Genomic DNA, 16,977 nt, shown 5'->3' with positions numbered 1-16,977 from the left:
TGAAGACAATGTGCCCAACATTACAATGGAAGAGGGGCGGGGGGGGGGGGTGTATAACCTACAGAAACTGTGTCTTTGAGCAGGCGAGAAAGAATGGGATTCAGTATAACTGGAAACTGGCCTTGCAATAGAGCATGGGCAATTTAACCACCGTTAACAGAAGGGACCAGAGAGTGTACTGTCACAAAGGTAGGCAGATATGATGACTGCTGTATGGCCTTAAGAAAAATCTCTTCAGATTTCCCCAGTTTAATGAGAATGGAAGAGAAGGCAATAGAAATTTAAGCAGAAAAAAGTAAATGCATGAAATAACATACAGTAACAGAGAACTATGACAGTTAACAGAGAACTGACAAGCATGCCATAGGTTGTCTTAAGGGTCCACTTGAGGGTCACAGTCATGAATTGCTACTAAATATTAGGGTGGGTGTGAAGATGTGTATACCCAAGCATAATGCTTTTTCCCAGCCACATCTACTATTCTCTTACTAGCTAGCATTAGTTTGACCTGCTGAAAGCTTTGTAACACCACTATTCTCCAATAAATTGAGATTCTGGAATAGTTACTTTCACCTTCAAAAGAAGCAATATATACACACACATTACTCTTCAATGGGTTAGTTTTACTAGATGAATTAGTAAATAAATACTTTATGACCTAAACAAACAAAAGCGTTTTGTGGTCCTGTATAGTTTGTAAGGGAAGTTAACGAGTTTACCTGAGGCTAGTACGTTTTGAGATGTCTGACCCAGAAGCAGTGAGGAGGGAAATCAGGACAAGCGGCAGGGGAGAGAGAAGGGAGCACTTGGATTCAGAGAACACTGGTGAAAAGACTGACACGACAGTCAATTATCCATTTTCCCTCTTCAACGTATCATTCCCTGCACACTGAATGGCTTTGTTTCTGAGACTCTGGAAAAGAAGGGTTAGCAGCTACTGCACACTAACAATTCAAGTTAGTTGTGATGCTTAAAGGCAATCAATTTTAAACCTCACAATATTAGAGATACCAGCCAAATGCAGCAGAAACACCACTTCCCTTACCTATTTCAGTTCCACTTCCTCCATCCTGAACGCTCCACAGGATAATGCTACTCTCTGAGGCAACAGCAACCATTTTATCTTTGTCCCCATGCGGACCTCCAACCACTTTGGCATTTAAAGCCACTCGTTCAATAGTCCACTCCAAATATGGGCTTGTAAACACTTGTTGCCATCCTGAAGATTCTTTGATTCTGTTGAGAAAAGAGAGACATAGAAACAAGAAGAAGCAGCAAGTAAGAATATAAATAAATGTAAGATACAAAGAGAAAACTGTAACCACATTAAGTATCAGAGAATCCATTGAGAATCTCAGTGACTTAATTCCTGCACCAGCTTCGCAATCACTGCTATGGTTCTTCCAAGACAGCTGTACACATTCCACTACTCTCTATAGTCCATACTTTTTAGTTCAGTACTCCTTGCTAACATCACCATTAAAATATATCCTCCACGTTTTTCCTGTCTGCTTTATCCACTGCCCAGCTTTCATATGCAAATGGGGTGACGTGGGTCAAACAAAACCAAACCCTCTGCCACGGAGCAGACGCACACTCATGGGGACCCTGTGGGACAGGGTGGGAGCACGCCTGTGCGTTTCTGAGACTGGTAACTCTTAATGCCAATAAAAAAGCCCCATTTTTCCCCACACACTATGTGACCGGGCACACCTTGATCCTCCAAGTGATATGTGTGCTTTATTAACACTTTAAAGAGTTCTCTGGCAGCAGATGGGCCCACTGCAACCTGCCACTTGATTGACTGACTGGAGTACTGAGTACTGAGTGCAAATCCAAGTGCAAGTCCACAGGTACTGCGTGCAAATCCAAGTGAAATGAAATCTTTGACAGCTCCAGTATTTTCTCCCTCTATTATGTTGTTGGCACTAGTCCATCTGTGAGAGTTTTTGTTGTCTTTGTGAATTAAGGTATAATTCATACTAAAGGATGTAGTCTCTGATTTGGATCAGTAAGTGTGTCAAGTCTTCGCTTTCAGCGAGCAAAGGTGTGTCACCTGCATTTGCCGGTTGTAAAATGAGCCCTCCTGTCATCCGAGGCTTCCTTCTTCTAGGCCGGCTTCTCTAATTGTGTGCTCAGAATCTAGCTTGAATAAATATGGTAAAGAGATACAACCGTGACACGCATCTTTCCCGATTTGGAACAACACAGTACTCTTGTTCTCTTCGAACAACTGCCTCTTGGTGTTCGCATATGTTCTGCAAGAGTATAATTAGGTGTTGTGGAGCTCCATTCTTCTGTGTGATCCAGAATTTGCTGTGATCCAGAGCTGAGTGCCTTGGTGTTATGAATAAAACACAAACATCTTTCTGGATATTTCTTTCAGCCAGGATCCACTGACAGCAGCAATGATAGTCCTTGTTCCACAACCTCTTTTCGACCTGGGTTAAATTTATGACACCTCTTTGATGTTCCTGCCACTGCAGCCATTTTTATGTTACCGTCAGCATTCTTTACTTGCATAGGGTATTAATGTTAATGCTCAAGAATTTTCAAACTCTGTGGGGTCACCTTCCTTTTGAATGGCACAGAGGAATCTCTTCCAGCAGGCTGGGCAGGTAAGCCATCTTCCAAATTTCTTAGCAAAAACAAGTAATCACTTCCAGGATTGCATCTATTTGCTAAAACATCTCAGTAGTTATTCTGTAAACTATTGGAGACATTTTCCACCAGTGCCTTCGTGGTTTGAACTTCTTCCATCAATACCCTTGGTTCTTATCATATGGCACCTCCTACAATGGTTGACGAGGGACTAGGGGTTTTGGTGCAGTAACTGTGCTCCTAACATCTTTCCTCGATGCTTCCTGGGTCAGTCAACTTTTTGCCCGTATAATGTCAGGATGGCACCTCCAGGGTTTTTTCACTCAGCCTTTTCAACTTGAGAAATTCCAAGTGAGTTCTTCCTTCTTAGAACACACGTGACATAATATTTCCTTCAAATCTTCTGTTCAGTTATCTTCTTAATTTCCTCCATTTGCTTCTTCAACTTCTCTACCTTGAGAACAAGTTTTAGAGTCTCTTCAGAAATGCTTTGGTCTTTTCTTGTTTTTTAATAACCTTTTGCTTTCTTCGTGTATGATGTCTTTTATGTCATCTCAAAACTCACCTACTCTTTGATCATTAGTATTCAGTGTAGTAACTCTGTCCTTAAGATGATCTCCAAATGTAGGAGGGATGAGTTGAAGTTCACATTTTGGCTCCCGAACACTTGTTTTAATTTTCTTCAGTTTCAATTGGAACTTGCTTAAGAGCAATTGATGGTCTTTTCTGCAGCTGGCCCCAGGCCTTATACTGACTTATATTGCACTTCTACATCAGTCATCTCTTTCCACAGATGCAGTTTACTTGATTCCTGCACATTTCATCTGATGAGGTGGATTCTACTGCCAAGGCTGTATCTTCTAACTCTTCATCTTTGTTTCCAACGTTCACATTCCAATCACCAGTAAGCATCAATGCATCTTGACTGCATCATTTGACTAATTTCAAACAGAAGCTGGTAAAAATCTTAAATTTCTTATCTTTGGCAATAGAGGTTGATGTGTATATTTGAATAATAGTCACATTAACTAGGCCTCCTTATAGGTGTTATTACTGACAGTGTTGTACTTCAAGACAGATAGTGAACTGTTGAAATCCTTTCTGATGATGAAGACAATGCCAGTCCTTTTCCATTCATCTGTCCCAGCACAGTAGACCATGGTTGTCAAATTCTCAATAGTCAACACCAGTGATAACACTTCAGCTTCGTGTTAGCTGGAATGTGTATGCTAAAGAAATACAAGGAGCCCTGGTGGTATAGTGGTTACACATTGGACTGTGATCCACCTGGTTGAAAGTTCAAAACCACCAGCAGCTCCACAGGATAAAAGACTGGGCTTTCTATTCCCATGAACAGTTACACGCTTGGAAACCCACAAGGGATCAGTATGAGTCAGCCATCACTCAATGACAGCATTGGTTCTGATTTTAATGTAATAAAACTCTAATTAAAAAAATTGAGTCTTCATATTAATTTGAAGACCTAACAATTTGTCTACTTAAACGGTAAGGTAATACAGAGAAAACTCTATTCAGTGTTTCCAACGCACTATATGGTTTGTAATTACCCTTCTCAGCCACCAGATGGAATTCATGTGTTAAGATAATCAAATAGAGATAATTATAAACAAGCTCTTAAAATAGACATTGAGAAACAGCAGACAAACACTTTTCTAGTGACTGTCACACTGATACTGTCAGTACTTTGGGAATAGTGCCAACATGCGGCATTATTTGTGCACATGCACATACATATACTAATTCCATAGAGAGCTGATGAATGATGTGAATGATGTAATTTGGTAATCATTTATTGGGGAATATAAATAATACGATGTGATCTAATATGCTGCAGAGAATGTGCATCTAGGTTATTTTTCTTTTTAGCAAGTATTGTATTATAAAGAGTTGCCAAAAAGTTAAAAGATTGAGCGCAGCATTATTTGAAAATTATATAATCACAGAAAGTGCTTATAATCATAGAAGTAAGATGTGTGACCAATATAGAGTCATATTCTGGTAGGCTCAAGAGCCCAAATCTGGTATTTACATATAAAAAATTAATAGGACTCACCATCAATAATCCTGTCTTCAGTAATTTAATATAATAATTCACTGATTTAGAAGCTAAAGAAAAATAAATAAGGAGTAACATCAAGACTTCTCAATTGCATCTCAGTTTTTAAGTCTAGGAAATATTTAAGACCTATAAGGTTATCAGCAATATTTACCTAGTTAGCTGTGAAAATACAGGAAAAGAAATTTGATAATTCAGAGAAACAGCTCTAAAAACATAAAATATTTAAAAGACTATTTTGTTTACTAAGTACAAATGAGTCCATTTCAAATCATAGCGATCCCACGTTACAAAGTAAAACTGGTGCAAAACAAACTCCAGGAAAATCCAAATCAAACGGCTATGTTATTAAGTACCTGTAACACACAGCAAAGTGAGCGTACGCAGCTACAATCCAGTTGTGATGGCCAGCTACTATTAGCACCTTTCGTGGATCCACAGGAAATCCTATTTATTTTAGAAAAAGACATTTATGTTTTAAAGTCAGGACAGGGAAACTGCACCTATTGGTCCATTTTAATTTCCGATTTTAGTAAACCAAGTCTAACTGGGCTACAGACACACTCCTTTGGTTATCTATTGTCCATGGCGGCTGTGGTGGTAGAATGACAGATTTGTCGTGGCAGAGACTGTATGGCCCACAAAGTCTACAATGTTTATTACCTGGCTCTTCAAAGAAAAAGCTTTGCCAGTCCTAGTTTAAGGATGCAGAACAAATAAAAGCAAGAGCCCATGCATTTTAAATAAAAATGATAGGTTAAATGGCACTTTTCAAGATACAAACGGTTAAGTCTGGACTTACAATGACCACTTCTGTAAATTTACCCCTTATCCCCTACAGTTAAAATCATATGGATGTTTCTTCACAGATTTAGGCCATCAGTGCTTACCTAGTCTGACAGTCTCTTCTCCAGGGCCAGAGAGAACAGGCTGGGTACCATTTCCTCGGGCTTCACCTTCCGCAGAATTTAGTCCATTTCTAGAATCAGCAGAGGCTCTAGCTGTGTTGTTTATTTTACGACTAGGAATACCTATAAAGGGAAAATAATACAAATTTATTTCCAAATTCAAACACACACAAAAATCAAATTTTAAGTATGGAATATAAAAATATGAACTGCATTATAGCCAAAATACAACTACCAATACAGCATATTACTGAAAATAATTGCCAGAAAAACAAAATTAAAAGAATTCAACAGATGTCTGATACTTACATTAACTATGATAGTAAATAGATTACAATGTATCCTATTACACCCCATGTTCCCCCAGCTTGAACGCTCGTTGAACTAAAATTCTGGTGAAATGAGTTCCTGTATGCCACCTTTCTCTGTGGTTGGTGGGAAAACAGCTTGGACAGTTTCCCACTAAGCCCTGAGGACTTCCTGTTGCCGTTGTTCTTTGCAGAAGCAACCTCAGGGAAAGGGGAGGAGTGGTGGTTTGAAGAGGTGAGCAGGGAGCCTCTCAGGTTTTCTACCTCAGAGACTGCTACTTTTGCCCAAGTTGACTGACATTTATTTGCTGAGTAAATTGTGAACAGTTTATAACACTGTCAGTACCTGGTCTGCTCTGTAATTGGTTTATTTACTATGCAAACAGTGGTGCATAAAACCACCCAAAAGGATTGAGTTGTGATCTACTGAAGGGATTGGTCGGGTGGTGGTTCTGTTTAAAGGGCCGTGCTTTGAAATTGACAGGAGTTTGCTTATCTAAGCAGCCAACCCCAGAGGTTTTTAGAGGTAAGAGAGGCCAAAAGACAAAATTAGCAGAGAGTGAGAACATCCTAAAAGCTATATAAGGGCCACAGGTTGTATCTCTGAAGATGGCAAGAAGCTTGGAAGGAGCCAGCGGCAAAGATGACAGAGAGCGGCTCTAATCCAGAACAGCCGAGCAAGCTGCTACACTGGAGGCCAATGCACAGGAGGCTGTGCAGCTGGGAAGGGATTGTGTGCTTACAAGGCCAGCAGAAGATGAGAGAGCTGTCCTGAGATGTGCTCTCTGCCTCAGGGAAGTCTTCCAACTGGCCTATCGGCTTCCTGATCCTAAAAGGGTTCCTGATCTTTCCAAGTTGATCCTGATCCTGAGTTGTTACCAGTTACTTCCCTAATAAAGCACATAACTTTGAGTGTGGTCTCTGAGTTCTGCATGGCCACTACGACAAATTGCCAAATGTAGCAGGGAAGTAGGGAGTGTTATGGGGTAACAGCTTGTCTCAGAAACAGCGAAGAAGCAGTAAAGTGTAGGTGTCTGACCTCCCCCTCAGAGGAACCAGCTTTGTGCTGATCCTGATTCTTCTCCTGACTCAGGAATTTAGAAAAGTCACTGTGCTAGATTCCAAAACCAACCCGTCCGTCAGCCAGACTTTACACTTACGGGACAGGTTCTGCATGCCATGTGGCAACCAAAGTGCTTTAGAGGTGAACTCCTTGTACTTTCAAACATTTTATTTGGCACAGGAGGATTTTTTGGAAAGGAAATCTTCAGAAGTCCAATAAAGCACAGATCAAGGCAGGATCTTCAAACACACAGAAAATGACATGAGTCTTGCCTGTCCTCATTCCAGATCCGGACAAATCTCTGCAGAACTCCTACGGCTCTCCAGTGAGGAGTCTGAAAGCCTATATCTCATCTCAGGAGTCAGGAAACCACGTGTCACGGTAAGCCAAGTCCAATGGCTGATCTTGTAAATAAAGTCGTGTTGGCACAGCGATGCCCAGAGGTTTACACAGAGAACTGTAGCCTGAAAATATATCTGGCTCTCTATAGGAAAGGATTGCCAAACCCCTGTTCCAACATTGTAACTTAATTTCTTTTATCATCGGAGTTTTCATCATGGCTATTAAACAAGAAAGCCAATGTTGTTGTATATATGCTTATACTTTCTTAATGTTGAAAGCGACATGTAAAAGGGAGGAAGGAAAACACAAGCAGTACCTGGTGGCGGCAAATACCCATGGAAGAGGACACTGCCACAGGACGAGCGCTCGAGTTCTTCACACAGGAGGAGCCTTCTGACTAAAACAGTCCAAGCAAACTTGTCAAGTCATGCAAACAGCACCCCATTTACAGTTTCTCTAGTTAAACAGCGTATGGGACAAAAAAAGAGATATTTACATTAGCCCAGAGTTGACAGTATCTTTTTAATATGAAAATCTACACAAACTAAGCAATGAATTATGCCATCAAAATTGAGGGCCTGTTAGAAAACACATTTCTTTCGGGCAAGCTTGGCTCATGAAAGGAAAGGTCAAATCACACATATAAAAGATGCGTAAACACATACCTAATGGAGTAATTCCATAAAATTCTGCTTCGTGCCTGAGAACATTAATACTCACTCCCCTTCAAAGAAACAAACAAATGATTTAAATTCTCCAACACTGGTAACCTGGGTTATCATCTAAAGCAAAAGGAAAAAGTACTAAGTTCTTAATGTGAACACTTATCAGGCTTTGAAACTTATTTTTTAGTTCATAATATCCTTTATTTTTGATGTGCTTATTATTTGAAAAGTCTAAATGAAAACTGCATGAAAACAAAAATATTTTCTCAGGTACTTAAAAACCAGTCATCTATAAAGGAACTGTCTGACCAAACAAGAGACGAGGACTTCTAAAAGGTTAGTACAGGTAAAGTACCAGGAAGTGTTCGATAAGGCAAGAGGACAAATTATTTTATAATAAGAATAGCTCTTAATGTTTTATAATTATTTTTTACATATTTTAACCTCTCCAATTAAGGGTGATCCATTTCTGATCTATCTGTGCATATGTGATACAGTGCCTTGCACACTTAGCAGTTATACAATTAATATTCATTGGATGGGTAAATTCAGACATATTGCCCTGTCTCATCAGAACTAAAAATTAAAATGGAATCTAAAGCGGGGATGGGGTGGGGTGGGGTGGGGTAGGGTGGGGGCATCTTTAGGAAGGCTATGTTACCCAGATGAACATGATACTCTACACAGCAGTACTGGTACGTAACGTGAGAATGAAAAGTATAAGAAAGAATAAGAGCTTAAAATATCAATGATTCGTCTGAGGTTTCTTTAAAGAGACTCTCTGGTTTTAATAGACACACCAATCGCGATCAAACTGCTTATATTTGTGGGATTGTGACTGACTTAAGAATGGTTCATGTTTTCTCTTTTTTGCTATTCAAAAGCATTTATGGCAATCGCAGGAAGTACTGGCTAATTATAAGGTGTCTCAGATCTCAAATAATAGTTGTTGAATGCAGGTTCAGGGGGAGCATAGGCATACGAGAATGGTATAATTACGATACAGTGTGTATTAAGGCCAATACAGTCATTTTCTGAAAGGATCACAATTCGAATATTTGTTTAAAAACATTTTAAAACATGGTTCTCCCTTTTGGAAGATAGCACATAGGATTTAAATAATAATATCTCCTAAACTGTCAAGTGAAATACGGCATTTTTTTTTTTTTAAGTAAACCCAGATGTTTCAATGATTTGCATTTTGTGGGTGACCTAGCTATAGATTAATCACAACCTTCTGCAAGTAAAGTTAGGCTTCTTTGAAATGAAATCAAACGAAATCGGTAAAAATAAGTACCAAAAAGTAGTTAATAATGCAGTTCCTACTGCCTCCTAAAATCAGGTCAGAAAGCAAAAAAAAAAGCTCATAAGCTCTTTTATTCATTCAATGAATACAATAAAAATACTAAGCACCTACTACATGTACCGAGGATTACCAAAAAAACAAAAACAAAAGCAAAAAAAAAACCCACACAGCCCCTGTGGGTTTCCTCTTTATGGGAATAGAAAGTCCCATCTTTCACACATGGAGTGATGGGTTTGAACTGCTGACCCTGCAGTTAGAAGCCCAACAAGTAATCAGTATTCCACCAGGGCTTGTACTAGGACTACAGCAGGGAAAAAAGAGTTCAAGGTAACTTTTCCCTAAAGAAATAAAAAATCATACAATGTTATGAAATGGTAGTTTAAAAAAAAAACAATTCTTATAGTTTGGGCTAAAAAAATAAAAATAGAACTTTAGTGAAGTTCATCAGGAACATAAAATTTAAAGGGGCCATAAGGAATTTAATTAAAGCATTTATGTTAGAACTGAGCAAATTTAAGGGCTAGTTTAAATGACCAAGCATTTATTAAAAGAACGGAAACAAAAGGAGGAGCACCGGACACCTACTCTCATGGAGCCCAAGGAAAGAGCAGGGGATAGCAGGCAATCAGGAGGTGCTCGTTTGGATCTTAAAGCCGACTGAGATGAAAATAAAATAAACCTTTCACCAAACCTGGGCTATCAAGTCAATTCCAAATCATGGTCACCCCACGGGTCAGAGAATAACTGATAGTATTTCCAGGGCTGGTAGTAGCTAAAAACTCAACTGCTAAACAGAAGGCCAGCCGTGAAAACATCCCATAGTCTGCATTCACAAAGGTTAGTCTTGAAAACACTAGCGGGCAGTTCTGCTCACCGCTATCTGGTCACTGAATCAAAGTCGGCTCAATGGTATCGTGCTTTGTGGCTGGTGATGTTTGCATGTTTACAGAAGCGGGTTACCACATCTTTCTCCTTTAAGAGTGACAGGTAGGTTCGAACTGCCAAATTTTCAGTTAGGAGTCAAGCACTAAAACCATATTATCACCATGGGTCCTTGGTGAGAAGAAAACTACAAATGCTGCAACTCATAGAGCCCCCACGAAACAAAGGAGAGCACCCCATAGTCTTTCCTGGCTGGTTCTTTATGGAAACAGACTGATTACAGTCTTTCTCTTGGGAAACCACTGGGTACTCACTACTCTTTGGGTTGACAGCCCAGTGCTTACCATTGCACTACCAGGCATTGATATGAGTAACAGTGATTCCGTGGCAGAAAACAACAACAACAAAGAGAGTCCTAGGCAGACAGAATGCTGTGAAAGTGGCAGTACTGAAAACATTGAATATTCGGTGAACAGAGAAGAGATCAAAGGGGAAATTATGTTTAAACACAGCCCCCAAAAGGCTACAGGCTAAAATTTTAAAGTATAAGAAAATAAGCAATGATCAGATTATAAAGTTTTAAAAAGTGAGAAAACGTCCAAAATTCTAAGAGAAAGTGGTTTTAAGTGAATGAATATTTGTTGTGCTGTGCTGGCGTGTGTTTTACTGTGATGCTGGAAGCTCTGTCACTGGTATTTCAACTACCAGCAGGGTCACCCGAAAGTGAACCAATTTCAGCGGAGCTTTCGAACTAAGAACAGACTGGGAATAAGGAACAGGCGTCCGCTGGTAAGGAACTGGTCACTGAAAACGTCACAAAGCGCATTGGGGCCTGTTAGATACTGAGAAGCTAATGGATAGGAGCAGCACATTATCAGAGATTGGACTGGCAACGAGCCCCTCAGGAAAGAAGGCACTCAACCTATGACTGTGGAAGAACTGTCTTCTCAAAGTATATTTGACCACAGTGATGTAAATAAGCCTGCAGAATTAGACCAGGGCCTTCAGTTGCCGATGGGACACTATTCAAGAGAAGAAACAAAATGAGAAGAAACAGCTGCAATCATCTACTCCTATTCGCTTCTTGGAGTGTATGAAGTATGAATCTAGGAAAATTGGAAGTCATCAAAAATGGGATGGAACACACAAAGACCAAAATAGTGGGCATTAGTTGAGCTGACATGGACTGGTCGTGGCCATTTGAATCCGAAAGGCATAATGTTTAAATCAAAGACTCACAAGGAACGGCAATGCATTCGATGTAAAATATGGACATCTCAAGACCCTATACAAGGAAATCTAGCCAACTCAACTGTTTCAAATGTATGCACCAACCACTAGAGCTCATGATGAAGAAGCTGAAATTTTTAATATTATCTTCAGTCTACATTGATCAAACACACAATCACGAGGCACTGATAATTACTGGTGATTGGAATGCAAAAGTCAGAGACAAAGAGGAAGGAACAATACATGGAAAATATGGGCTTGATGCTAGCAATAAAGCTGGAGATCAAATAAAATTTTACAAGACCAGCAGCTTCTTCATCAAAAATATCTTTCTTCGACAACACAAATGGTAACTAGATATATGGACTTCTCCAGATGAAATACACAGAAATCAAATTGATTTGGTTTGATTTGACAAAATCAAATCTGTGGGAAGAGACCTTGGAGCAGCTCGATCTCAGCTCTCAATTTCTCCTATGTAAGTTCAGTTTGGAGCTGAGAAACCTAAAACCAGGTATGCCCACAAGAATAAAAATATTACCTTAAGTCCATCACCTGAAGTTCAAGAACAGATTTGAGGCACTGAACACTAATGACAGAAGACCTGGTAAGCTGTGGGAGATATCAAGAACATCAAATATGAAGAAAGCAATAGGTCATTAAGCCAGGAAAGAAAGAAAATCCCAAAGAGACTCTTAAACTTGCGGTTAATCATAGGTAGTTAAGGCAAATGGACAAAATGATGAAGTCCAACACTGGACTCAAGCATAAGTCAAGAGCTGAAAAGAAAATTTCAAAGACAGAGCAAAACATTAAAATCAAATGTGCAGAAAACCAGAGTAAAAAACCAAAAAGGAAGATGCTCATCAAATCTTAAACTGGAAGAACGCAAGAGAAACTCCAAGCCTCGTGTTGTAATATTGAAAGGTTCTATGGGACAAATATTGTATTATGCAGAAAACATCAACAGAAGAGGGAAAAAATATAGAGTCACTATACCAAAAAGAACTAGTTAACATTCCACCATTTCAAGAAGTAACATGTTAACAAGAACCAACAGTACGAAAGGAAGACGTTCAAGCCAACAAGAGCACATTAGACAAAACCAAGGCCCAAGAATGGATGGAATACCATCTGAAATGTTTCAACAAGCTGATAAAGGGCTGGAAGCACTCACTTGTCTATGCCAAGAAATTTGGAAGACAGCTACCTGGCCAACTGACTGGAAGAGATCCATATTTGTTCCTATTCCAAAGAAAGGTGACCCTCCGAAAATGCTCAAATTACAGAACAATTCCATTGATAGCACATGCAAGTAAAATTTTGCTGAAGCTCAACTAACAGCTGTTCCATCAGTACACTGACAAGGAGCTGCCAAAAAGTCACACCGGATTCAGAGAAGGTCATGGAACAAAGAATATCATTGCAGATGAATCTTGGCTGAAAGCAGAGAATACCAGAAAGATGTTTACTTGTGTTTTATTGACTGTGCTGATGCATTCAACTGTGTGGATAACAAAATAAGGATAATCTCGAAAAGAGAGGAAATTCCGGAATACTTCATTGTGTTCATTAAGAACTTGTACTTGGATCAAGAGGCCGCTGTGCAAACTGAGTAAGGGAATACTGCATGGTTTCAAATCGGGAAAGGTGTGGGTCAGGGTTGTAACGTCTCATCATACTAATTTAATTTAATTTAATTGTATGCTGTGCAAATAATCAGAGAATTTGGCATCAGGGTTGGGGGAAGGCTTATTCAAAAACCTCGCTTGCTGATAGTGAGAAGGACTTAAAACACTTGCTAAAGAAGATCAAGGATTGAAGCCTTCAGTTTGAATACACACACACACAACCCTCATAACTGGATCCATAGATAACATATTAAAAATGGAGAAAAGATTACTGTTGTCAAAGATTTTGTCTTGCTTAGATCCATAATCAATACTCATGGAAGCAGCAGTCAAAAGCTCAAAGGGTGCATTGCTTTGGGCAAATCTGCTACACAAGCCCTTTTTAAAGTGTTGCAGCAAGGAGGTTACTTTGAAGAAGAGTGCATCGGAACCAAGCCATGCTGGAGTAGTAGGGTATGCATTGGGCTGCTAAATGAAAAGTCAGCAGTTCAAAACCACCAACGCTTCTGTAGCAGAAATATGAGGCTTTCTACTCCTGTAAAGAATGAGCATCTCAGAAAGCCACAGAGGCAGTTAGTTCTACCTTACCCTATAGCATCACTAGGGTTCAGAATCGACTTGATGGCAATGAGTTCAGGGGGAGAAAGGATGGTGGCTGCTATCTACACAAGTTTTGTTCTGAGGGAATTTTCATCCTAAATTATATCAAAAATATATATCTATCAATAAGAACTTACTTTAAAAGGATGTACTTCTTACCTTAAGTCTAGTTCTTTTGTCCGAAGAAAATTTAAAATAGGTGCAAATGCTGCTGGATCCCTGTCAATAAATATCTGTAAATGAAGAATTGTTTTTATTCTCCAATTACAAATTAAACACAAAGTCTAAATTTTTTAAAGACTCTATTTTCTGGATTCCACATTTCACATTCTGATGTTTCTAAAATCGGGATGCAGTTTATAACTATGTGTATTTAATGTGGTAATGTCTTTTATTTCCCTGGAAAATCTATTATTAAAACAACACACGGCATTTAATATGTAGCAATATAGTAGCTATTAATTCAGTTTTCCCACTTCTGTTTAATATTCTTTGTAATCTTAAAAATCAAACGTGAGGGAATTTTTAAAATCTGAATTATATTATAGAATCAAATAAATTCTTTAAAAACACTGCATAAACAATGCTTTCTTAGCATTGTCAAACTATTAATTAATGAGAGCAAATATGAGTTATGTAACTTGAGATTTGTATGTGAACAATTTAAACAGTAAACTTTAATGCACACAAGGCAATAACAAAAAATACTGCACCCTACTGTCAAAACTGGAAAAAAATATTCTTTTCAAAATACAAAAAGAGTAAATTATTCATCATGACCCTAATAGAATGATACTGGAATCTACTACATTGATTCCCTAAAGGCTAGGGTGGAAAAATAACCAAACCTTTTCAAAGGTCCATATGATAAAGAAGGGAGAAACGGAATGGCTGAACCTGTTTTAGCATCAAAACTTCTATTTGAAAGGGAGTGCTGCAATGGAATGGAGGGTTCAGCTGCTAGCCAAAAGGCCGAGGGTTCAAAGGTCCACACATTGGAGCCTCTGATGGCTGGTGATCGACTTATAAAAAATTATCCATGATGCTGTAACACACATGGCACCATACTGAGTCATAATAACCTCAGTAACTACTTTTAAGATTGTTAACTTTGGTCAAACTTGAATGAATATAGCATTACAAAAAAAAGCATTACAATGTGCAATGCTATAAAGAACCAATTTTGTAGTTATCTTTTAATTCAATGAAGAAAGGATCTCTTTTCCATAAACTGAAGAATTTTAATCACTTACCAGCCAGTTATCCTTTATGTTTTCCAATTGCACATATTGTTCTTGTTCTCAGTCAAATGAGTTTCACTGAAAACCCACGTCTTACACAATGCATGTTATAGTCATATAGGCTACTTTTAGCAAGGCACAAGTAAAAGTTTTTCACAAGTGCTATGCTATGAATAAAAATAATATATGGTGAAAACCATATGAACTAAATCCCATTTTCCCAATAAAATATCTAAATAATCTAGATGAATGAGTAACTCTGAGTGAAATACATAATTAACTTTTGCCAAGAATGTACATCAACATTATTTGCAATCAATCACAAATAAAATATAAAAGTTTTTATAAGACATGGGAAATGTCACAAGTAATAAAACTCTTTATGTCAGCATTAATCGTGAATATACATTGACAACTGCTCAACCAGGGTCCTAAATTCTAGCTTTTGAAGAAGCAGCCCAATGTTTTATTACTGATGTCTTTTTGATAGAGAATACGATTTTTGCTACTTGATTGCATCTGGAAACTTGATCATAGCACACCATTTGTTACTTAGCTGATTTCAAATAGACGCTTTATGTTTTTGTGAGCAGCCACTATCATTGACCCTAGCCATTTTACTTTACATCCTGCCGTGCAAACTGGGCATTCCTTCACTCCACCATTGCTGCACACGTTTATATTATTCTCCTAAGTAAAAAAATAGGCCTTTGTGAATTTAAACATTTACTATTCTAATTCATTGTTTTTAAAATGTAGTATTATATATTCATCTATCTTTTTGTTAATGGTGTCCTGGTTGCACAAGGGTTAAACATTTGACTGCTGGTTAGATCCCACCCAGCAGTCCCTGGGGAGAAAGACTGGGTGATCTGCTTCTTTAATGGTGGTGAGTTTGTGCCAAGAAATCTGGGCAGACTCCAGGTGTCATTACATGCCAAAGAACTGCCCCATTGGGTTTCCTAGGCTGGAGTCTTAAGGGGCAGATTGTCAGGTTTTCCCTTCCATCCAGTGGCCAGTGTGTTCTACCAGCATTTAACCACTGCTCCACCAGGGATCCTTCCTGTAAAGATTACAACTCAGAAAAGTCTATAGGGCAGTTCTACTCTGTCATATGGGATCAGCTTAAGTTGAAATCGACTCAATAGCACACATCAAGATTCATTAAAATTTCAAGATTCAAACAATTATTGGCTAAATATAGTGTTATTTCCTCTTTTGTCAACGGGAGCTCTGATTTTACAATGTCCAATATAAATATTTAATTTACTGTATGCAATGTTCATTGTTTAGGGTTCTCTTCTCTAACTTCTATGGAAGCACTCTACGTGACAAATGTAACCAGAGATGCACCATTTTTTCATTTAATGGTTATTGAGATATTAACTTTTCTATCTGATTAAAGTCACGACATCATAAAGAACAAGCATTATAAGCATTACATAACCTAACACAGACATCTATATGTGAACAATATATACTTACAGCACCAGTTTCATCTCGAAGTGTTGAAATTCTTCCACTCAGCAAACTTTACAAGGAAAATAAGATGTAGTTAGATTTTTAAAAGTGACTATAAACAAAGGTCCTAAATCTTTATCAATTCTCAAAGACCACTACAAATAACTCGTGCTATATCAAAGCATAAACTAAAATATTCCTTTAAACAGTTAACAATTTTACTTTTTAAAAATTTTAAACATTAATTTGACAACAAAACACACTATTTTGGAGAATACCAAACTGATTTATTTGCGTGATAACAGATTATATGAAATACCTGGAAAAAAAAGAATCTGGAATCCACATCAGCGTTTGTCTTGAGGTACTGAATCTGCAATTAAAATGATCTGGTATTATAAATGAGAACAAGATTTGAGGTTACAATGTAAAATGGCTTGCTTCTTTAATATCCTAATGACTTAAAAGCTGGCACATAGTTAAAGCTATTATCAACTATACTCATCAACCATATTAGATTTAATATTTAAAATTTTGTTATCAGCTCAGTTAAGAGTATCCAAGGAGCTATCAACAAAATCAAACAACTCATTGCCATACAAGGCTTCCCAAAGCACTGCTCTCCATTCAGCCAATGTGCTGGAGAGTCAACACACAGTATC

At 38.3% G+C, this 16,977-nt stretch overlaps 1 protein-coding gene across 1 annotated transcript in view; it reads right to left on the bottom strand.

Moving 5' to 3' along the window:
• KCTD3 (potassium channel tetramerization domain containing 3) overlaps positions 1–16,692 on the bottom strand; it is a 46,798-nt gene extending 30,106 nt beyond the window's left edge. The window contains exons 1-8 of the mRNA XM_013003953.2: positions 16,635–16,692; positions 16,340–16,385; positions 13,773–13,846; positions 7,965–8,023; positions 7,616–7,696; positions 5,569–5,709; positions 5,035–5,125; positions 1,046–1,236 (exon numbers count right to left, since the gene is read on the bottom strand). Of these exons, the coding sequence (XP_012859407.1) occupies positions 1,046–1,236; positions 5,035–5,125; positions 5,569–5,709; positions 7,616–7,696; positions 7,965–8,023; positions 13,773–13,846; positions 16,340–16,385; positions 16,635–16,663 (712 nt within the window). The 5' untranslated portion in view covers positions 16,664–16,692. The remainder of the gene's footprint in view (positions 1–1,045; positions 1,237–5,034; positions 5,126–5,568; positions 5,710–7,615; positions 7,697–7,964; positions 8,024–13,772; positions 13,847–16,339; positions 16,386–16,634) is intronic.
• Between the last annotated feature and the right edge of the window lie 285 nt (positions 16,693–16,977).

Source organism: Echinops telfairi, unplaced genomic scaffold, assembly GCF_000313985.2.
Source record: "Echinops telfairi isolate 266 unplaced genomic scaffold, ASM31398v2 ScPeMD7_7424;HRSCAF=8462, whole genome shotgun sequence".
Taxonomy (NCBI): Eukaryota; Metazoa; Chordata; class Mammalia; order Afrosoricida; family Tenrecidae; genus Echinops; species Echinops telfairi.
Note: the sequence above shows the minus strand (reverse complement) of the source record. Positions and strands in the feature narration are given on the sequence as shown.